Below are 23,837 nucleotides of genomic sequence, written 5' to 3'. Positions count from 1 at the left end.
GTGTTTTTACTTTACAGTAATGTTGTTTTGTAAATTTAGTCAACTGTAATTCTGTGTGTCTTACAACAACATGTCCCTTTATTTTACTCACCACAGAGCAGAGGATGTAGAGGATTTGGATGATGACATTTGGAAGCCACCCCTCTCCAGTAAGCGGCCCCCGCCGATCAAAAATGCAACGGTGAAAGTTAAATGTAATCTTCTACACCTGGGATGCACCTTTTTTAGTGAAGGACACGTGTGTAACAAAGTTTGTGTATAAGACATTTTATATATTTTTTATGTACAGTACCAGTCAAAAGTTTGGACACATCTACTCATTCAAGGTTTCTCTTTATTTTTAGTATTTTCTACATTGTAGAATAATAGTGAAGACATCAAAACTACAAAATAACATGTGGAATCATGTAGTAACCAAAGAAGTGTTAAATCCAAATATATTGTATATTTGAGATTCTTCAAAGTAGCCACCCTTTGCCTTGATGACAGTTTTGTACACTCTTAGCATTCTCTCAACCAGCTTCACCTTGAATGTTTTTCCAACAGTCTTGAAGGAGTTCCCACATATGCTGAACCCACCTCAATTGGGTTGAGGTCGGGTGATTGTGGAGGCCAGGTCATGTGATGCAGCACTCCATCACTCTCCTTCTTGGTCAAATAGCCCTTACACAGCCTGGAGGTGGGTTGGGTCATTGTCCTGTTGAAAAACAAATGATTGTCCCACCAGATGGGATGGCGTATCGCTGCAGAATGCTGTGGTAGACATACTGGTTAAGTGTGCCTTGAATTCTAAATAAATCACTTGGGCTATTTGGTCTTTTACCAAATAGCCCTATCTTCTGTATACCACCCCTACCGTGTCACAACACAACTGATTGGCTCAAAGGCATTAACAAAAGAAATTCCACAAATTAACTTTTAACAAGGCACACCTGTTAATTGAATGCCAGTGTGCAAAGCTGTCATCAAGGCAAAGGGTGGCTACTTTGAAGAATCTCAAATATATTTTGATTTGTTTAACACTTTTTTGGTTACTACATGATTTCAGATGTGTTATTTCATAGTTGATGTCTTCACTATTATTCTACAATGTAGAAAATAGTAAAAATAAAGAAAAACCCTGGAATGAGTAGGTGTGTCCAAACTTTTGACTGGTACTGTATATCTGTTGCTTTTATATTGTTTTTGTAAATACTTCATTTGTATGTAGGACCAATACATTGGATATGCCTAGGCTAGAGGTCGACCGATTAATCGGAATGGCCGATTCATTGGGGCCGATATCAGGTTTTCATAACAATTTTTGGCCACCGATTGTTTTTTGTTGTTGTTTTTTTACACATTTATTTAACTAGGCAAGTCAGATTAAGAACACATTCTTATTTTCAATGACGGCCTAGGAACGGGGGTTAACTGCCTTGTTCAGGGGGGATTCGGGGATTCGTTTTTGCAACCTTCCGGTTACTAGTCCAACGCTCTAACCACCTGCCTTACATTGCACTCCACGAGGAGCCTGCATGGCAGGCTGACTACCTGTTACGCGAGGGCAGCAAGAAGCCAAGGTAAGTTGCTAGCTAGCATTAAACTTATCTTATAAAAAACTATCAATCTTAACATAATCACTAGTTAACTACACATGGTTGATGATATTACTAGTTTATCTAACGTGTCCTGCGTTGCATATAATCGATGCAGTACCTGTTAATTTCTCATCGAATCACAGCCTACTTCAACAAACGGGTGATGATTTAACAAGCGCATTTGCGAAAGAAGCACTGTCGTTGCACCAATGTACCTAACCATAAACATCAATGCCTTTCTTTAAAATCAATACACAAGTATATATTTTTAAACCTGAATATTTAGTTAATATTGCCTGCTAACATGAATTTGTGTCACTTCTCTTGCGTTCCGTGCAAGCAGTCAGGGTATATACAGCAGTTTGGGCCGCCTGGCTCATTGCGAACTGTGTGAAGTCCATTTATTCCTAACAAAGGCCGTAATTACTTTGCCAGAATTGTACATAATTATGACATAACATTGAAGGTTGTGCAATGTAACAGGAATATTTAGACTTAGGGATGCCATCCGTTAGATAAAATACGGAACGGTTCTGTATTTCACTGAAATAATAAACGTTTCGTTTTCGAAATGATAGTTTCCGGATTCGACCATATTAATGACCAAAGGCTCGTATTTCTGTGTGTTATTATGTTATAATTAAGTCTATGATTTGATATTTGATAGAGCAGTCTGACTGAGCGATGGTAGGCAGCAGCAGGCTCGTAAGCATTCATTCAAACAGCACCTTCGTGCGTTTGCCAGCAGCTCTTCGCAATTCTTCAAGCATTGTGCTGTTTATGACTTCAAGCTTATCAACCCCCGAGATTAAGCTGGTGTAACCGATGTGAAATGGCTAGCTAGTTAGCGGGGTGTGCGCTAATAGCGTTTCAAACGTCACTCGCTCAGACTTGGAGTAGTTGTTCCCCTTGCTCTACATGGGTAACGCTGCTTCGAGGGTGGCTGTTGTCGATGTGTTCCTGGTTCGAGCCCAGGTAGGAGCGAGGAGAGTGACGGAAGCTATACTGTTACACTGGCAATACTAAAGTGCCTATAAGAACATCCAATAGTCAAAGGTATATGAAAAACAAATCATATAGAGAGAAATAGTCCTATAATTCCTATAATAACTACAACCTAAAACTTCTTACCTGGGAATATTGAAGACTCATGTTAAAAGGAACCACCAGCTTTCATATGTTCTCATGTTCTGAGCAAGGAACTTAAACGTTAGCTTTTTTACATGGCACATATTGCACTTTTACTTTCTTCTCCAACACTGTGTTTTTGCATTATTTAAACCAAATTGAACATGTTTCATTATTTATTTGAGACTAAATTGATTTTATTTATGTATTAGTTAAAAGTTAAAATAAAAGTGTTCATTCAGTATTGTTGTAATTCTCATACATACATACATACATACATACATACATACATACATACATACATACATACATACATACATACATACATACATACATACATACATACATACATACATACATACATACATACATATATATATATATATATATATATATAAAAATAAAATAAGAATAATAAAAAATTGCCAATTAATCGGTAGAGGATTTTTTTGGTCCTCCAATAATCGGTATCGGTGTTGAAAAATCATAATCGGTCGACCTCTACTGTGTGAGAGAATTTATGAGTCCAGGTCTAAGCTTGTGGCCCACTGAGTTTTACACAACACTTGGCTTCTGGTGAAACTAGGAACAAACATTCAACACTGCCCTCTTACGATGAAGAAGACTTCTCTTACGACGTAAGCAGGTAGATATGAGCCTGTGTAACAGATATACCTGCCGATGTCTGGTCTGCCTCGTTCCAGTCCATTTCATCTTCAGACACTACAGGCCATGACAATCCCTCCGGTTTTAACATGTCAGCACACATGAATGCCGTGAATAAACACATTCAACTACACACACACCAATACACACACCCCTAATGACTTGAGCTCACACACATTTCAGAATTAGTAGCCAGACACAGTAAATGTGATAATCACAGTAATTACATCAATTAAAGCCAGAGATCCTGTGTACAGACCAGAGTACTTCCCTGTCGTTCTCTAATTAAAACACTTAAAGGTCAGGAGTGTTCCCCACATCCCTGCCAGGTTGCACCACAGCAAAGGGCTTAGCTAGTGATAAGCACCAGATAAAAGCCCATTAAAAAGAACGGAGGACAACGAAGGAGAATGTGAAAAATTCAGTCAGACTTGCTAGGGCACGCACATTTCAGCAAGGCGCAGCTACACAGGTCACACAATCACTCAGGAGCTCAACATTTACATTACTAGACCAGCAGGGAGAACTTTCCAGACTGTCAGGAGACACTTTGCCCTCAAGGACAAGAGTTAAGCTTCCATGCTTTACAGATATCCTATGGCAAGCTGTTTTAGAAAAACATTCAGGAAAAAAATACTTAATTATTAGTAATACTAAAACAAACACTGCTTGATCATAATTTAATGTATTAAGTTTATTGTAGGTCTATGTGTAGTACAACACAGATATGTAATACACCGTGGTAGATACCCTAGACTTCCGTTTTAGTGTATCTAAGACAAGCAGAATAAACTGATTTTGGACCATTGCTCCACCATGCACAATGCCTGCAGAAGCCAGTATTCTCAGTAACCAACAACGGGTGTAGAAGCAGCAACACAGTGGGAATGCTGGGTGGCGAGGTTCCACTGGGCAGGTCTCTCTCTGTGTGTACATGTACATGCTGCTTATCACTAACTCATGCCTTGAGGGCATGAAAAGAACTGTGCGTTCTGGGATGGAAAAACAATTACCCCAGTAACCACCTTGACTTTAAGTGACCATTTTGTCAGAGTGAGATTGACATAAACTAAAGCTGCATTGCTCTATTTCTCTAGCATGCCATGCATGAAGTCGTACATATTTTTATGCACATCTTTTTAGATTAAAGCACCACCACAATGTCCATTGAAGACTCACAACTTCCTATAATGCAATCATCATGAAACTCGTTTGTGGACTGGAGTTTTAAATGCATTTCCTGCCGTGACAGTAGTGTGTGAGAAGAAAGTGTAACGTATCTGTGTTACATTACAATAAACGCTGTATGATTTCATAAATAATAATGGTTGTTGAATGCCACGAGGCTTGGCCAGGTAATGATTAAACTAAGCATTAGACTGAATGATTGATGAAATCCAACCCCAACACATCATACAGATAGGACTAGAGGGCATGCATGCTGCCACTGTATAGACACAATCTGATCTCCTCAAAATCAGGGGGTGCTGACTAATATTCCCAAATATTCAAATGTAAATATTATTGCATGCTTCGCCATACTATATTATCAGAATTCCTATTAGCTAAAGCTAAAGCAGAAACTATTATTCTTCGGGTCCACAGTCCATAAAAAACATAAAACACAACATAATACAGAACATTAATAGACAAGAACAGAACTACATATATTTAAATAAGAATAAAAGCTTTCATACGCTTATGCCTTAACATTCAGTGCATCATGTACTCAATCATCATCAACATTAACTATACTGCAGCCATTCTTTTTCCCCCACACATTTTTCCTGTACTTTCTCTACTGCTACAATTGCTTTCTCTAAACTGGCCTGGAAATTATTATATCACAATTCCAGTGTTCAGTAAGTCACACGATACAATAACAGCAACAATCCTGGTTCTTGGTCTTTGTACCTTCAACTGTCTGAAACCAATTCTATCAACAGACATGAACGTTGAGTCTAATACCGCGTTCAAAACAACTGGGAAGTCGGAAATCTCCTGCTTCGGGCTTCAGTGCGTGCAAGAAAACTGGGAACCTTGAAAAAATTCAAATTAAAAAGAGCCCCGACTGGGGAAATTAATTTTGAATGGTCATCCAACTCGGAATTCTAAATCAAGAACTCAAGCCTCTTTCTAGAGCTCCGACTTTCCGACCTGAAGATCACCGACGTCATGATTCAATCTAATTTTTTTGCTGAGTTCCCAGTTGTCTTGCCAGCACCATAACATTCGAGTCTAAGATCCTGAACTTCGCACAAACAGACACTGCCAGAATAATACTATCATGTGATGCATAGATGCTATTCAATGTAAACACAACACATGAAAACAAAAACAGAAATGTAATAATCACGTGGAGTTCCACTGAAGTTGTAAATTCAACTTTTTCCCATTCATATGTATTGTTATACTGTATATCAGGCAGGCAGCAAAATCCTACAAGCCAACCTGAACTCAGGGGTAGACGTAACATAGTAAATATAAATCCGGAACACTCCAATTAGTACGGTATGTTACGTATCATATGGTATGTATTAATTTATGGATGTCCACCATCTACTTCATATATGTTACGAATTGCAATTCGTACAATATGTTCTGAATTTTGCAAAACAAATATGTTGCAAATTCCAATATGTTGTGGCTAATGTTAGCTAGGTGGCTAATACTAACGTTAGCTAGAGGTTAGGGTTAGGGGTTAAATTCAGGGTTAAGGAATAAGGGTTAAGTTAGAAGGTTATGGTTAGCTAACGTGCTAAGCCGTTGCAAAGTAGCTAAAAAGTAGTAAGTAGTTGCAAAGTTGCTAACTAGATAAAATGCTAAAGTTGTCCGTGTTGAGATTCAAACACGCAACCTTTGGGATACGCCCGACCAACCACCTTACTTTGTTTTTTTGGCTAAGTAACCTTCTATCTTATGTAACCATACCAAACGTAACATCATACAAATTTGAGTGTCCCGGATTTAAATGTACTAGTCTATGAGACCAGGCTGTACAAGCGACAGACTGTGCTTGACCTGTTGCAGAGAAAATAATGGATACCTCCAGTTCAATGTCCAAAGGATTTTTTTAATCTAAGCTTTATTTGCCCAAGAAAGTGAGGTAACCTGCCTAATTGACTGCCACCATGTAGTACTCACATCGGTCAGCATGAAGTGCTTTGAAAGGCTGGTCATGGCTCACATCAACACCATCATCCCGGAAACCCTAGACCCACTCCAATTCACATATCGCCCCAACAGATCCACAAATGATGCAATCGCACTCCACACTGCCTTTTCCCACCTGGATAAAAGGAACACCTATGTGACAATGCTGTAAATTGACTACAGCTTAGCGTTCAACACCATAGTGCCCACAAAGCTAAGGACCCTGGGACTAAACACCTCCCTCAATCTGGACGCTGGACTTCCTGACGGGCCGCCCCCAGGTCGTAAGGGTAGGCAACAACACATCTGCCACGCTGATCCTCAAAATGGGGGCACCTAAGGGGTGTGTTCTTAGTCCCCTCCTGTACTCCCTGTTCACCCACGACTGCGTGGCCAAGCACGACTCCAACGCAATCATTAAGTTTTCTGACGACACAACAGTAGTAGGCCTGATCACAGACAATGATGAGACAGCCTATAGGGAGGAGGTCAGAGACCTGGCAGTGTGGTGCCAGGACAACAACCTCTCCCTCAACGTGAGCAAGACAAAGGAGCTGATCGTGGACTACAGGAAAAGGGAGAGCCGAACACGCCCCGGTTCACATCAATGATGCTGTAGAGGAGCGGATCCAGATATAAGTTCCTTGGTGTCCACATCACCAAACTATTATGGTCCAAACACACCAAGAAAATTGTAAAGAGGGCACAACAACGCCTTTTCCCCCTTGGGAGACTGAAAAGATTTGGCATGGGTTCCCAGATCCTCAAAAGGTTCTACAGCCGCACCATCGAGAGCATCCTGACTGGTTGTATCACCGCCTGGTATGGCAACTGCTCAGCATCCGACCGTAAGGCGCTACAAAGGGTAATGGGTACGTCCCAGTACATCACTGGGGCCAAGCTTCCTGCTATCCAGGACCTATATACTAGGCAGTGTCAGAGGAAGGCCCTAAAAATTGTCAAAGACTCCAGTCACCCAAGTCATAGACTGTTCTCTCTGCTACCACACAGCAAGCTGTACCGGAGCGCCAAGTATAGGTCCAAAAGGCTCAACAGCTTCTACCCCCAAGCCATAAGACTGCTGAACAATTAATCAATTGGCCACCCAGACTATTTACATTGACCCCATCCCACTTTCCCCCTAACTACATTTACAAATGACCTCGACTAACCTGTACCCCCGCACATTGACTCGGTACATAGCCTCGTTATTGTTACTTTTTACTATAGTTTATTTATGTAAATATTTTCTTAACTCTATTTCTTTAACTGCATTGTTGGTTAAGGGCTTGTAAGTAAGCATTTCACAGTAAGGTCTACACCTGTTGTATTTGGCGCATATGACACATTTAAATTAGATTTAATTAACCAGGGTAGTCTCATTGAGATAAAAATCTATTTGTCATTAAGAGGCAAAGCTGCACTGACGCGCACGCATACGAAAGCATGCACTCACCCACCACAGGAAGTTCAGTTGAACTCCTGCAGCAGTCTGGGGGCAACATAACAATGCAGAGGAGGGCAGTGTGTTTGATTCCCGCCATAAACTGTGGAAAGAGAAACAGTATCCAGGCTCAAAAACCTGTTCTCCTGCTCTCCCCAGCCTTTATGTGATAACCAAGCTAAGGCTTAGAGGTTAATACACCCACACATTATGAAACTTCATGTCATGGCAAACAGTGTATTAGTGCAGCTAATCAACTTTATTTAACACAACATTTGGTATTTTTTAGGATCCCCATTATCTGGTGCAAAAGCATCAGCTACTCTTCCTGGGGTCCACGTGAAACATGACATAATATAGAACATTATTAGTCAGGGACTGAAATACATGAATGTATAACGTCACACATTGCCTACATACCAGTACATAAACACAATACCTAGGTCTAATACATAGTACAGTGCAAATTACAATACAATAAATATAAAATGGCTGTGGCTCTTTACAGTCTCTTTCGTGCAGTAAGATGTCCTTTTTTTTAAACTGTTTTTATTTCTAGCTTGAGTTACCTGGGGTGGCATGGTCATGGCTCTATTTAATACTGTGCATTTCCCAGCCTCTGTTTTGGACCTGGGGACTGTGAATATACCTCTGGTTGCATGTCTTGTGTTGTACCTCTGGTTGCATGTCTTTTGAGTGTCCGAACTGTGTGCCAACTGCTTGAACAGACAGTTCGGTATCTTCAACACATCAACACATCAACACCTCGCAGAAATATCAATAGTGATGCAGTCAATCTCTCCTCAACTTTGAGCCAGGAAAGACTGACTTGCATGTTACCGACACTTTCCCTCCGTGTACATCTAAGTGTCCTTCTATGCCACACATGACCACACAGCTGGGCAGTAGTCCAGGTGCAACCAAACTAGGGCCTGTAGGACCTGTCTGGTCGACTGAGATGTCAAGAATGCCCTATCATGGACAGACCTCTTCCCATTTTAGTAACCATTGAGTCTATATGTTTTGACCATGACAGCTTGCTATCTACGGTTACACCCTACAGTTTAGTCTCTTCAACTTGCTCAATAGCCACATTATTCAAAAATAGATCTAAACTAGGTCAAGCATTGAGCGAGTCATTTATTCCAAAATTATTATTTTAGTGGAGATATTTAGCACCAGCCTATTGCTAGTTACCCATTCTAAAACTGACTGGAGCTCTATGTTAACCTGTTGGGGATAGGGGGCAGTATTTGCACGGCCGGATAAAAAAACGTACCCGATTTAATCTGGTTACTACTCCTGCCCAGTAACTAGAATATGCATATAATGTTTGATTTGGATAGAAAACACCCTAAAGTTTCTAAAACTGTTTGAATGGTGTCTGTGAGTATAACAGAACTCATTTGGCAGGCCAAAACCTGAGAAGATTCCAAACAGGAAGCGCTCTCTCTGATCATTTCATGGCCTTCTTGATCATCTCTAACCAAAACAGGGGATCTCTGGCATAACGTGACATTTTCTAACGCGTTCAAGACACTATCCGAAGGGTAAAGAAGGGTGACGCGCCCGACGCGTTTCGTGACAAAAAAATTCTAAATATTCCATTACTGTACTTCGAAGCATGTCAAACGCTGTTTAAAATAAATTTTTATGCGATTTTTCTCGTAAAAAAGCAATAATATTCCGACCGGGAGTCGTTGTTTTCGTTCAAAGAGAGAGAAAGTAAACATGGTGTCGGCTCGTGCACGCGCCTCCAGTCTCATTGTCCTCAGATCGACCACTATCCAAATGCGCTAATGTTTTTCAGCCATGGCCTGCAAAGCCACCATTCATCATTCTGGCGCCTTCTGAGAGCCTATGGGAGCATTAGAAAATGTCATGTCATGCCAGAGATCCCCTGTTTTGGTTAATGAGATTGTCATGAAACGTGTCGGGCGCGTCACCCTTCTTTACCCTTCGGATAGTGTCTTGAACGCACGAACAAAACGCCGCTATTTGGATATAACTATGGATTATTTGGAACCAAACCAACATTTGTTATTGAAGTAGAAGTCCTGGGAATGCATTCTGACAAAGAACAGCAAAGGTAATCAAACTTTTCTAATAGTAAATCGGAGTTTGGTGAGTACCACACTTGGTGGGTGTCAAAATAGCTAGCCTGTGATGGCCGAGCTATCTACTCAGAATATTGAAAAATGTGCTTTCACCGAAAAGCTATTTTAAAATCGGACATAGCGAGTGCATAAAGGAGTTCTGTATCTATAATTCTTAAAATAATTATGTTTTTTGTGAACGTTTATCGTGAGTAATTTAGTAAATTCACCGGAAGTGTTCGGTGGGAATGCTAGTCACATGCTAATGTAAAAAGCTGGTTTTTGATATAAATATGAACTTGATTGAACAAAACATGCATGTATTGTATAACATAATGTCCTAGGATTGTCATCTGATGAAGATCATCAAAGGTTAGTGCTGCATTTAGCTGTGGTTTGGGTTTATGTGACATTATATGCTAGCTTGAAAAATGGGTGTCTGATTATTTCTGGCTGGGTACTCTGCTGACATAATCTAATGTTTTGCTTTCGTTGTAAAGCCTTTTTGAAATTGGACAGTGTGGTTAGATTAACGAGAGTCTTGTCTTTAAAACGGTGTAAAATAGTCATATGTTTGAGAAATTGAAGTAATAGCATTTCTAAGGTATTTGAATATCGCGCCCCGGGATTACACTGGCTGTTGAGTAGGTGGGACGCAAGCGTCCCACTGGCCCAGAGAGGTTAAGTGTCACAGTTATTTATTTTACTGTTGCAGCCAACGTGCATACTGTTGAGTCATCAGCGTAGACACAGGCTTTATTCAAGGTCGATAGAAGGTCATTCGTAAAAATAGAAAACAATTATAGCCCTAGCCAGCTGCCCTGCGGGACACCACACGCAACTGTATTTGCATGGGAGAGGCTTCCATTAACAAAAAGCCTGTTCTATTAGATAGTTACCTCTCAACCCATAATAGGCAGAGAATGCAAATCCATAACACCTATGTTTTTTCAGAAATAGGTTATGATCAATTACATCAAAAGCTGCACTGAAGCCTAACAGCTCCCACAATCTTCTTACTATCAATTTCTTTCAGCCAATCATCAGTCATTTGTGTCAGTGCCGAGCATGTTGAGTACCCTTCCCTATATGCATGCTGAAAGTGTGCTGTTAATTTGTTTTCTGTGAAATAACTTTGTATTTGATCAATCACCATTTTTTCCAAAAGTTTGCTTAGCATTTGTAACAGCCTGATTGGTCAGCTGTTTGAACCTTTAAAGGTTGCTCTGCAATTCTGTGGTAGCGGAATGACATTTTCCTCTCTCCATGTCTGAGGGCACACACCATCTTCTAGGCTTAAATTGAAGATGTGGCAAACAGGAGTCACAATTTATTCCGCTACCAACCTCAGTAATTTACCATCCAGGTTGTCAGTACCAGGTAGTTTTTCCCCTCTTCCACACCCACTTTGTGTAACTCAAAACTACAATGCTTGTCTTTCATTATTTGGTCCATTATGCATGAATATGAAGGCTCAGCATTTGTTGTTTGCTTGTCATACCTAAGTCTGCTAATCTAGTCAACAAAAAAGTTAAAGACATTGGCAATATCAAAAGGTTATGTTATGAACAGTCCATCTGCCTCGAAGGATGGAGCCAAGTTTTCATTTTTGCCTAGAACTTTATTTAAAGTACTTCAGAGCTTTTTTTACTATCATTCTTTATATAATGTATCTTTGTTCCATAGTAGAGTATAGTTTCTTCTTCTTTTTGTTTAGTTACGTGATTTCTCAATTTACTGTATGTTTCCCAGTCCGCTGTGTTGTCAGACTTATTTGCTATCCCCTTTGCCTCATCCCTCTCAGCCATACAGTTTTTCAATTAATAATTTATCCATGGGGATTTGGCAGTTCTAACAGTCAGTTTCTTGATAGGCGCATGCCTATCAGTAACCGGAAGAAGCAACCACAGACCAACAAATATTTTTCACATCTTCGACATAGGAATCATTGCAAAACCTCTTGTATTATTATTTATACACAATTTTAGGGCCAGTCTTTGGAACTCTGTTCTTTCTGGATATGGCTATTATATTATGATCACTACATCCGATGGGTTTGAATAGTGTTTTAGAGCTGATTTCGCAACATTAGCAAAGATGTGATCAATATACATGGATGATTTAGTTCCTGTTCTGTTTTTAAATACCCTGGTAAATTGACTGATGACTTGAACCAGATTGTAGGAATTGGTTACTGCTTGAAGCATCTTTTTTTAGTGGGCAGCTTGATGACAACCAGTTAATATTTACAGTAGGTCACCCAGAAAATATACCTCTCTGTTGATATCACATACATTATCCAACTTCACACACATTGTCCAAATACTGACTTTTAGCACTTGGTGGTCTATAGCAATTTCCTACGACAATAGGCTTTAGGTGAGGCAGATGAACCTGTAGCCATATTACTTCCACATTATCTGACATGAGATCCTCTCCCAGGTTAAAAGGAATACGACTCTGGACATACATGGCAACACCTCCATTTGCATTTCTATCTGTCCTATATATTCTATAACCATGTATAGCTACTATTGCATCAAAGGAATTATCTAAGTGTGTTTCAGAGATGGCCAGAACATGCATGTTTTTTTTATGTTAATAAGTTATCAATTTCATGAACCTTATTTCTCAGGCTACATATGTTAATATGGGCTATTTTTTTTAAAGAGTGTTGGTTTCTCCCACAGCAAGTCAAAATTGTCACAAAAGGAGACATTCCTGTCTTTGCCGTTTCTCTTCAGGAACTCATTTAGGGCAGCGAGGCGGCTGTAACGTTATGAACCCCTTCTATAGCACAGCAGGGGGCCAGAGATGACAGTTCTCTTCCCTGTGCAAACAAGGGTGTTCAAGAGAAAGTTGTAGTCCTTCAGTTCCTCAGATTTTCAAAAGCGAATGTCGTTAAATACAACATGAGTGACAATAGTGCCAATATTAGAGTAGTTGGCTAGAACTGTGGGCAGGAGAGAGTTGATGTCTTGGACACGGGTGCCTGGGAGACAGTGGACCTTGGTCGGCCCACAGACCGCAGGCAGGCCAAAGTCTCTCACTATCGAGCTGTCCACGACGGTGGTTATGATGGAATCCAATGGGGAAGGAACAAAACGGGTTTGCCTTGGGCAGGAGGAGTTGTGCTTTGATTCATGCCAGCCTGACTCACCGCACATGTACCAGTAGCAGCGGATGGCGTCGGAATCTTCGGGGAGATGGAGGAGGGCCCAAAACCTTGATTCCTTTGGTCAGCAACCGGCTGAGCTGTGGATCGTGCCGCTGGACGGCTGCTGGCTGTTGGTGTACTCCCAGGATCAGAGCTGACTCCCGGGGCCAGTACGTCCGCTTCCAGTGGGGCAAAGCTGACCAGACTACCTCCCACCCGACTTCCTTTGCCTTGCCAGTGTCCAGTCTGCCTCTAGCCACGGAGTTGAGCTTACCATCTGTCCAGTGGATTGGAGCAGGTCAGTACCGCCTGACTCATTGACCCCTTGGCTGTAGGAGACATTCAGAACTGACATTCTGTGTGCCTGGGCTGCATCAAAGTACTTAGAAAGCACATCTTGTTTTTCCCGCAGATGAGCTAGCAGCCGGAGAATCTCCTCCCTACGCTGCTTGATGATGATACATTTGGAACAGACAAAGAATTTAAGTTAATTTATCAGTTTCACTTTATTTTCCTACTCTTGCGCAGATTTCTCGCACCTAGCCTATTTGAGCCCAGACGTAGACACATAACAGTGGTGTTTTGACTCTAGCATTGCTAGCGTTACCTTGCTCTGGTAACATGATGGCTAACTGCTGACTACTGTGTTTTTTTTGCAGGAATCCGGGATACAAACTTGCGGTCCCAGCCGAACAAGCTAACCGCGTTGCGGAATCCTTAGCTATCAGAACTTCTAATGGTTAAAGATGTTGTTGTTGTTATGATTAAAAACGATTTAATGAAAACTATTTCATAAAAACAACAGACTGAGTGTAGACATTGAAAGTCATAAATGAAATACTGTACAGCATTCCTCTGTAAAATTATAATACTGCAGGGCATAGCTGTGGTGTGGCGAAATCTGTGCAATCTTTTGAAGGACAAATCGCTGAGAACATTTGACCATTCCTCTTTTTCTTAAACAAACACACACACCACACTCACATACAAAGGGACACCATTCCCTGGGCTCTAAGGAAAAGTGTGTATAGTGCTGAGGAATGCATGGAATCTCTATAAAGTCTACAGATCAAAAGTCTACAGATCAAGAATCCAGGTGACCTTCTACAGGTGCCAGGTTAACAGCAGCACCATATAACTCTGGCATCTCCTCAGTCTCCTTATGCCCCTCTCACTCAGCTTAGTGTGAGCCTGCAGATGTCCCACTGTAGAGAACACAGGATATGAGAGACTACAGCAGCATTAGGCCGGCTAACAGCCTGGCTTGACTAGGTTACTTACAGGATCAACTGGGCCAAAAGCACTGCAGGCAAATAACACACTGTAGAAGTGCTGAGACACACGCAGGTGAAGCATGCAGGGCACACAGGTAAATCACACAGCCAGCAACCACCCAAAGGGTCAGTAGCCTATGTAATTGTGTGTCCCAGGCCCATGTGAGTCATTGTCCTGGTTATCACAGGTCATCACGGGTGGATGTGTCAACACAGTTACTGGGCCAGTGGGTTTCCCCACATCACTATGGAGGGTCCAGGAGCACACCGTTATCTCTGCTAGCTACTGTGCACTCAAACATGATGTCTGGGTCAAACTCCATGGTCCATTTTTACCAATACATTCCCACCAAGAGCAAAGGTGGGGTAAACACTCTTCTGAAGGGGTTGCACTGGACGAAGGATTTGTTTAACAAAAGACATCCTCAATTTCTCACCGAAAGTTCTGAACAAGAGGACATATGCCCGTGACAACCTAAAAACATTCTATACCAACCACCGTAGATCCCCTCTCATTCCCCATCCATTGAGGATGTTGTTTCAAGAAACACATCAACTGTCTGTCAGACTGAGGTTTATAATATTAGCATTGTTTGGATACACCAACACGCACAATCCCCAGCCAGACACTGATCTCTGATAGAAACCTATTTCATCTCATTCATAGTAGGGTGAGGAGGGAGGGATCTATGTGAAGGGAGGTTGGGTCATAAGAAACAGAACCCCTTGTTCCTACTTACTGTAACTGTTCTGGCTGGGGCTTTAATTAACTGGGTGCATACCAACAGCAGCCCTCTGCCCAGGCCAGGCTGAGGTGGGTGATGGGACCCATCCTCTCTGGTATCACTGTGAATCACCATCAGAATAAGCTGGCATTCATTTTAATATGGTTTACCTGCAGGAATTTAAACTTCTGGGGGAGATTGTGAGCTTTTCCAGGAGCATTTCAGTATCTGATGCCTGGTACTATGCCTCTGGATGTTTTCTCATAGAATCGTCAGTTGCTTTCTTATTTGAGCCAGTGACGCTGTTGGTAAAAGCAAACTGCCGTTTGGAGTGACTTGCCAGCGCAAACACAGAACATACCACGTGTTCATGGCTGAGGGCTCAATGCCTTGGCTTGCAAAATAACATCTGGAATATAATGAATATAGAATAATGAATAGTTCCTAGTTTATGATGATATATATAACCTGAAGGGAAGCTTTGTGGCCTACCTCTTCATTACGGCTGCATCAGTGGGTAATCCACTCACACAACAGCAATACCCAACCATACTGAATCAATTAAGTGTTTCAAAGGCGACTAAATGTATCAAATTCACTTCTAATTCTCCTTCACCAGATAGGTAAACATTATATCACATGTCCAGGTGTTACAGTTGTACACCACTGGAGAGCAGAAGTCCATTCAGTTAGTAGCCCCACCTACTGGTAACACCCAAATGGGAACACTACGCGCACTCTGAACTGGATTCAAAGAGATCTGAGGGAAAACTGAGGAAAATCTTCCAGGGGAGGCCTGTGCCCTGCTATGCACAATGTGGGAGGTAGCCCGTGCTGACCTTGGCAGGGGAGAAATACCTTATCTCCCCCACTCACAGTTTACATTCTCTCACAGAACTCTTAGCAGCACACCACTAACATTACGAATAGGCACACCATCTGAGAGCCAGTGTGTATGCATGTGGTGTGTGTGAGTCAAGGCCGGCGTTATAGGCGGGCCTTAGGGGGCCTGACCAGCCCTACCATACCTCCTTGCCAGTCTAAATAAAATATTGATAATTTATTTGACCGAGACTCACGCGGACAGAAAGATGCATCAATCTCAGTTAGAGATTCCAAGCCCACGAAACAGCGCCCCTTTGTCTCAGTATGTGTAGACCATGTATTGGATGCAGTCTGGACCAAAAGAGTATGGCATGTCATACTATTTCTGTCCAGAAAGCATCAGATACATGGACTAGATATAGAGGGGCGCTGTTTTGCTCGCTTGGATGCTTTCTCCAGTGATATAGTTTCAGCAGAGAGGAAGAGATGAAGCAAGAGGGCTCACTCTCGCCAAAATCCAATGTAAGCCCAATGCATTTCTATTAGAATAATATGCAGACCTAAGCTTGTCGCCTGCCTTCCCGCAATTGGGACAAAGACTCCCATTGTTAGGGAGGAGACATGAGCATCTCGTCATTATATACAGATCTCTGGTTTCAGCCTCTTGGGAATTGGAAAGGAAAGTTGGCGGGTGCACAGGGCACTGTTATGATGCTGGATTGCCCTGAAGTAAATTGATGTTTTGCCAAAATTATACAATTACTCCAGTCTCAACAAAATCATTTGAAATACTTCACCAGGGAGCATGACAGCCACAGAGGATCATTAGCTTCTTTAAAAAAAATAGCTGTGGTTCATTTAAAATCACAAGTGTGTGTTTGGGAAACCCGAGTTGCGGTTGTCAGTGAAAAGCATCTACAATGTGTGAGAACATAATGTGTCTTGAGTATATTTTTAAATGTTGCGTCAAGGGGAGAGGGTGTGGCGAAGATATGGTGTGTCTCTCTCCAGAATGCATGCATATGTAGGAAAGTGCCCATTTATCAATGTATCATTTCTGATTGTCTTAACTCACCATGTACACCACTCATTTTTTCTTTGCCTCACAAGTCAACAAAGCCAGTTTTTTTTTACATCCATTTTGAATGATAGTTCCTTAGTAACATCACAAAAAACAGCTTTCTGTCCCGAGCTCACTGACGCAGGAAATTTTGAGGGCCCAGAATAGGCTAGTTGATACAATGTCGCAAGTTTGTTAGTGACAGGGTGGGACCCTGTGATTTAATACAATGTTTAGCTTCACTAGCGGCAGGGTAGCCTAGTGGTTAGAGCGTTGGGCTAGTATTCGAAAGGTTGCAAGTTCGAATCCCTGCACTGACAAGGTACAAATCTGCCATTCTGCCCCTGAACAAGGCAGTTAACCCACTGTCCCTAGACTGTCATTGAAAATAAGAATTTGTTCTTAACTGACATGTCTAGTTAAATAAAGGTCAAATAAAAATAGCTCAAGTCAAGACAGAAAGGGAGGCAGACAGGAGGAGAAGAGAGGCGAATGTGATTGAAAGAACCAGAATTTATCAGGATATTTTCTACTGTTTTTATCTGTCGGCTTTAGGCACATGTATTTTACGTAGTTGATGATGGAAGTTATAGGCCTACTGCTGCATTGGCCCATAGTTCTATGCTCTCATTTCTTTAGCCACCAATGGATCACAGTGTATCAATGTGTCAGAAGCTAGTGAGCTCACCATAGTTGAATTTTAACTTTTAGATTTTTATCATTTTACTTCAGATTATTATGATTAACCACGTGACAATGATTTTGAGAAACGAAAACGTTATTATCGAAATGAAACTGTTCCATGAAAATGTGCATATAAAAATAATCATAACTGGCATGCAGATTGGTAGAAATGGTAGGATAAATTGTAAGCTTCACCAAGCTTGAAACTCACGAGCTGCCTATGGTCTTTACTATTACACCCATTAAAAAATTGTGAATGCGCAACCGCGTGCTAATTATTAGAATCAGGTGCACTAGACTAGGGTTGGAGTAAAAACCTACAGGACCGTAGCTCTCCAGGAACACGGTTGGAGCCCTGGCCCCGTATCCACAAGGCAACTCAGAGTACAATTTCAACAATTTAATGGAGTTACAGTTCATATAAGAAAATCAGTCAATTGATATAAATTAATTAGGCCCTAATCTATGGATTTCACATGACCAGACAGGGACACAGCCAGACAGTCAGAATGAATTTTTCCCCACAAAAGGGCTTAATTACAGACAGAAACACTCCTCAGTTTCATCAGCTGTCCGGGTGACTGGTCTCGGACGATGCCGCAGGTGAAGAAATCGGATGTGGAGATCCGGGGCTGCACGAACTGCAAAATTCTCTAAAACAATGTTGGAGGCGGCTTATGGTAGAGAAATTAACATTAAATTATCTGGCAACAGATCTGGTGAACATTCCTGCAATCAGAATGCCAACTGCACACTCCCTCAAATTAAGGCATCTGTGGCATTGTGTTGGGTGACAAAACTGCACATTTTAGAGTTGCCGTTTATTGTCCCCAGCACAAGGTGCACCTGTGTAATGATCATGCTGTTAAAACAACTTATTGATATGCCACACCTGTCAGGTGGATGGATTATCTTGGCAAAGGAGAAATGCTCACTAACAGGGATGTTAACAAATGTGCACAACATTTTAGAGAAATAAATAATTTTTGGGCGTATGGAACATTTTTGGGATCTTTTATTTCAGCTCATGAAACATGGGACCAAGACTTTACATGTTGCGTTTATTTTTATGTTCGGTATAGATAAATGCAGTGGTTCCTGTGCCATATGCAATTGCTTTGGAGTAATTAAAAGAATGTTTTGATATTTCTATATAATCAATCCATAAATAATATAGACCTACATGCAACAGTATCTTTTGTGCCTTTGACATTGTTTTCACAAGGCCCATTTCACATGATATGCCTAAATACTTACAGCCACTAGGCTAATAAATACATTTAATTACCTACAATATGTTATTTCAAGTTATCCCTTTCGAGCGCAATATCACGTTGTTAAAAAAATGCTTAAATTGGGCATGCCTATATTGGACAACTGAAGGCATCTAGGGCTCATGTTAACTTCGATTGTATTCTGTGAAAATGATAGGCCTTTCAAACATTGTATGCAGCATTATCGACAAGTGACTTGATGCCTACTGGGCCAAAGAGATTTAGAGTTGTTAAACAGGAGTGACGAGGATGATATAATGGTAATATTGTCAAAACTCTGCTTTTAACAACCAGCAGAATTGGTTAAAAAAATAAGGTTATGTATGTCAACATATTAGGCGATAATTAAGAGAAGGCAAAGTGATCATATCTGGCGAAAATGATATCAAACGTTTTACCATTGCAACATTTGATGTACAGTCACATTCACTGTGGTTGTCTGAAGCGTGTTAGAGTTCACAGCTGCCGATGCCTCATTGCGATTGGTTATTCCCCATCATTTGCAACGTTAATGAGCATCACCACTATCTTTCCTTTGTTGTACCTCAAACTGTCGTGATTACCAGCTCAGATAAACTTTTATGAGTTGATTTTACTCCTGGCTCAGAGTTTGTCTGGGCAGTGTCTTAACATTCTAATAAAACCTACTCTGAGCTGGGAGTTTTTGTTGTTGTCTTAAAATAGGTTTTAACAGAATTCCTAGGACCTTTTTTGAGATGCTTTATGGATACGGGCCAAGGTCTATGGAGAAGTTGATGAGTGATTAACCAAAATGTCGGGGGGGCTTTCGGTTAATTAAACAACTAATTAACTGACGTCGGGTCAATTACTTGAAAACCATTTCTTTTTTTGTGAGCTTAACGCAACGTTTCTCTAGAGAGAAATCAAATGATTCACAATACATTTTTTGTCAAGAACTATGTGGGATGCTGGGCTGATTGGAAGTTGTAGTTGTAGGCCAGGGTGGGTACACACAGACCATTTGAGTTATTTTCGACCTAAAATATATGAGACCTCATGAGAGAGGAAATGTACACAACGACGAGAGGGATAGAGACAGCTCGTGCGGTAACGCTACCCAATTAATAGTTGTAGTAGTTGGCAATAAGCAGTCTTGAAAGTATGCCTCATCTACTTTGAAGAACTAGTAAAATAATTGTCAGCCAGCTAGCTACTAGCTTAGCTATATAGGATGACTTGTTCAATGGGGAGCACAGAAATAACATTACATGGTTGTCTGGCTGGCTGCTACTGCATGAGCAGGAGATGATAACTAAGGAATGGACAAATAATAAAGCCATCTAATAAAAACTAAGTAATATACACAATTGAAATATTTTCTTAAAGTAAACTAAGAAATGTGAATAAATTATGGTTAATATGTGATAAGCACAGTGGTAGAAAAAGTACTCAATTGTCATACTTGAGTTAAAGTAAAGATACCTTAATTGAAAGTTACTCAAGTAAAAGTCACCCAGTAAAATACTACTTGAGTAAAAGTCTAAAAGTATTTGGTTCTAAATATACTTAAGTATCAAAAGTAAATGTAATTGCTAAGATATACTTAAGTATCAAAAGTAAAAGTAGAAGTATAAATAATTTCAAATTCCTTCTATTAAGCAAAGCAGACGGCACCATTTTCTTGTTTTTAAACTGTATGGATAGTCAGGGGCGCACTCCCACACTCAGACATCATTTACAAAAGATGCATGTGTTTAGTGAGTCTGCCAGATCAGACACAGAAGGGATGACCATGTGCTGTATTGATAAGTGCGTGAAATGGTACTCGTTACATTCAAAATGTAACGAGTACTTTTGGGGGTCAGGTAAAATGTATGGAGTAAAAAGTACATTATTTTCTTTAGGAATGTAGTGAAGTAAAATTAAAAGTTGTCAAATATAAATAGTAAATTATAGATACCCCCAAAAATTACTTAAATAAAATTACTTTAATGTACTACTTAAGTACTTTACGCCACTGGAAAGCAGTAATGTGTATTCACTACCATCCTGGGGCTCTTATGAATTGTTTTATTCTGTGTTACACTATTCAACCCACTGTCAGTGTCAGCAAAAAGGCTGATGATGGCTGAGGAAAGCTTGAAAATAATTTTAAAAAACACAAATCTTTTTTTCATGATCTAACCGAAGCGACCTCAAAAAGCACTAATCACTCAGCACTATTTTGGAGCAATTAGCCAAGACTACATTAGAACCGACAGATAAACACACATAAAACAGCTCTTACTAAACCGAGCAGTGCTATTGTGCTCTTGCAAGAGCGGAAATAAATGACAATTAACAAATGGGCTCCCAAAGAAAACAAAAATGTTGGCCTGTGTGTGTTTCTGTGTTGTGCTGCTTGCATCATTTAGATTGTAGGTGTGATTTTCCAAACATTACATTTAGCAGGAATGAAAGTCAAGCTGGTACTTACAGCGACTCTTAATCATTGAAAACATCTTACCCAAAAACGTGGCAATACCACGGGATACAGTACACTGATTAAACAAGGAATTACTGATATTGTTCAACATTCTCTCATATATAGTACATATAGCTATGTAAATTTAAATCTAATCGCGGTGCCTCTGATTGAAGAGCGGTCTATGTGAATAAGCTATTCATTTCTTTAAGTCTAAATGTGTGTATATTTCTTTATGTCTTAACTTGTGTAAGTTTCTCTATGTCTAAACGTACATTTCTGTATGTCTTAACGTATGTATATTTCTGTATGACCAAACGTAAGTAAGTGAGCCATATTTCATCCGTTCTGTGTGTCTACGTCAATGTTTGACAGTTTGGAATCTGGACCTGTGTGCAACCTGAACACTGCTGGAGGTTGGTTGGGTATCACAGAACAGGACTGACAAGAGTTCTTCACGGCAAACAATGCCTGGGGAGGTCAAAGGGTAGCTGGCGAGTCAGAAACTGTCCTCCAGAGAGCAAACATGCTTTGGTGTACAAGACCAAGATATTGAACTGTTTCTGAACACCCAACACCACAATCCAGAGACTAGATTATAGCTACCTAGCCCCACTTGAAATGATATCAATAAACAAACAACCTGGTTCACAAACAGCAAGCTACAGTCTGAGCCATATCCTCTGAACTACATACAGTCTAGAAAGAGAGATACCAGTAAACATATTTTGATTGCTAAACAATGTTAAAACACAGTCAATCACATAGTGAGGATCCACATAGGTGGGTTAACGTTTTTCATCATGAATCTTGTTCTGGAGGCAGCTCTGCAGTGGTTACTAGCTGGCACAGCCACAACGTCATAAAAGCAATTTTAAACCTAACCTTAACCCTAACCACATTGCTAACCCTAATGCCTAACCCTAAATTAAGACCAAAAATCACATTTTTGTTTTCATACATTTTTACAATATAGCCAATTTTGACTTTGCAGCTGGCCCATCTAGCGGAAATCGCTCAGTTCTTCCTCAAGAACAAGACTCATCCCAATAAACGTCAACCTGCTCCACATAGTGGATAGCCTGTTAGGTTGTTCTTACCATGGCTGTGGCTCTGTGGGGAGATCTTGACAGTCTTTGGACCAACTGAATGAAAGTCCTGGATCTGTCCGTTAGCATTGACCTCCTTCTTCTTCTTTCCCTTGAACCAGCTGAAGGCCCGACCCAGGGAGCCCCCACGCTTCTTCCTACGGCCCCCTTTGGTTTGCCTCTCATGGGCAAACACCTCCGCCACGTCCTGGGGGATCAGGTCTCCCACAGACTCACGGCCAGACATCCCACCTCACACTGGACCTACTCCCTAAGAGAGAGAGAAGGAGAAAAGAGAGGGAGTCAATTATAGAAACAACCATATTTATGTAACAAAATCCTAGCTATTCCACTAATTTAAGGAAAACATTTGCATAAATACTTTTCCATTGTCCATTCCAATTGCTTCATCAATAGTACACAAGCATTGCACCATTGGTTTAAATCGACTTCAACTCTTTTGATCATGCCCCTCTCTGTGTTAGGGTGTGGGGGAGCAGAGCCCAGACCACACAACCAGCCTACTCAGACCCATCCTGCCTGCTTCTCAGCCAAACTTCACTGCCTCTGCAAAGAATTGGCACTGCTCCCTTCATTCCTGAACACGTAGTCATAATGCACAGTGCCCCACCCGAAGCCACACACACATCCAGAAACACACATCCACACATATACACCAGCACAATACCAGAAAACTAACAGCATTGATCTACAACACTAGCTCACTTTTTTCCCCGCTGTCTCTTATGGTCTTTCTTTGGCTCCCTCTCAACACCCTGACACAATGAGCTCATCGCCCTCCCTCTCTTCCATCCCTCTTCCGCCCTGCCAAACTTATTTCCTCTAAGGCAGGTATCTCAATACAGCAAGATATGACTCCATCTAAGTTACAGTACATGCAAAGCATATCAGCCAAGTGTCAGTTCTTCAGAGATAAGTGTGTTTGAGACATGCAACCAACACATAAAAATCCCCAAATCACTGAGTCTTGGCAAGATGCCCCTTTACTGCCATCCATTCCTAATGCCAAAATGTCCAAGAGGAGCCTTTATCCTCTGCAATCCCTCTCTAAGATGGGTCTCGAAATGATCATAAATGGGCTCTTCTCTAACAGAGCTCCATTATCAAAAGATCCTTTTAAAGTATTGAAGGATTTAGGATGAGATGTAGTGTACTGTAACTAAGGCCCTGGTTTGGCTCTAAAACACTAAATGATTGCAGCAGATGCAGGCTGCCAGACACCCCTCACACTGGTCAT

At 41.0% G+C, this 23,837-nt stretch overlaps 1 protein-coding gene across 5 annotated transcripts in view; it reads right to left on the bottom strand.

Annotated features, from left to right (window-relative positions):
• The window catches only part of LOC115172691 (uncharacterized protein KIAA1522 homolog), a 54,317-nt gene that overhangs the window by 13,731 nt on the left and 16,749 nt on the right, over nucleotides 1–23,837 (bottom strand). For 4 of the 5 annotated variants that reach the window (XM_029730377.1, XM_029730376.1, XM_029730382.1 and 1 more), the window contains one exon: nucleotides 22,592–22,850. In XM_029730377.1, the coding sequence (XP_029586237.1) occupies nucleotides 22,592–22,826 (235 nt within the window). In that variant the 5' untranslated portion in view covers nucleotides 22,827–22,850. Of the gene's footprint in view, nucleotides 1–22,591; nucleotides 22,851–22,961; nucleotides 23,619–23,837 lie in introns of those variants that run through there. The other variant, XM_029730378.1, reaches the window with a different exon arrangement.

Source organism: Salmo trutta, chromosome 33, assembly GCF_901001165.1.
Source record: "Salmo trutta chromosome 33, fSalTru1.1, whole genome shotgun sequence".
Taxonomy (NCBI): Eukaryota; Metazoa; Chordata; class Actinopteri; order Salmoniformes; family Salmonidae; genus Salmo; species Salmo trutta.
Note: the sequence above shows the minus strand (reverse complement) of the source record. Positions and strands in the feature narration are given on the sequence as shown.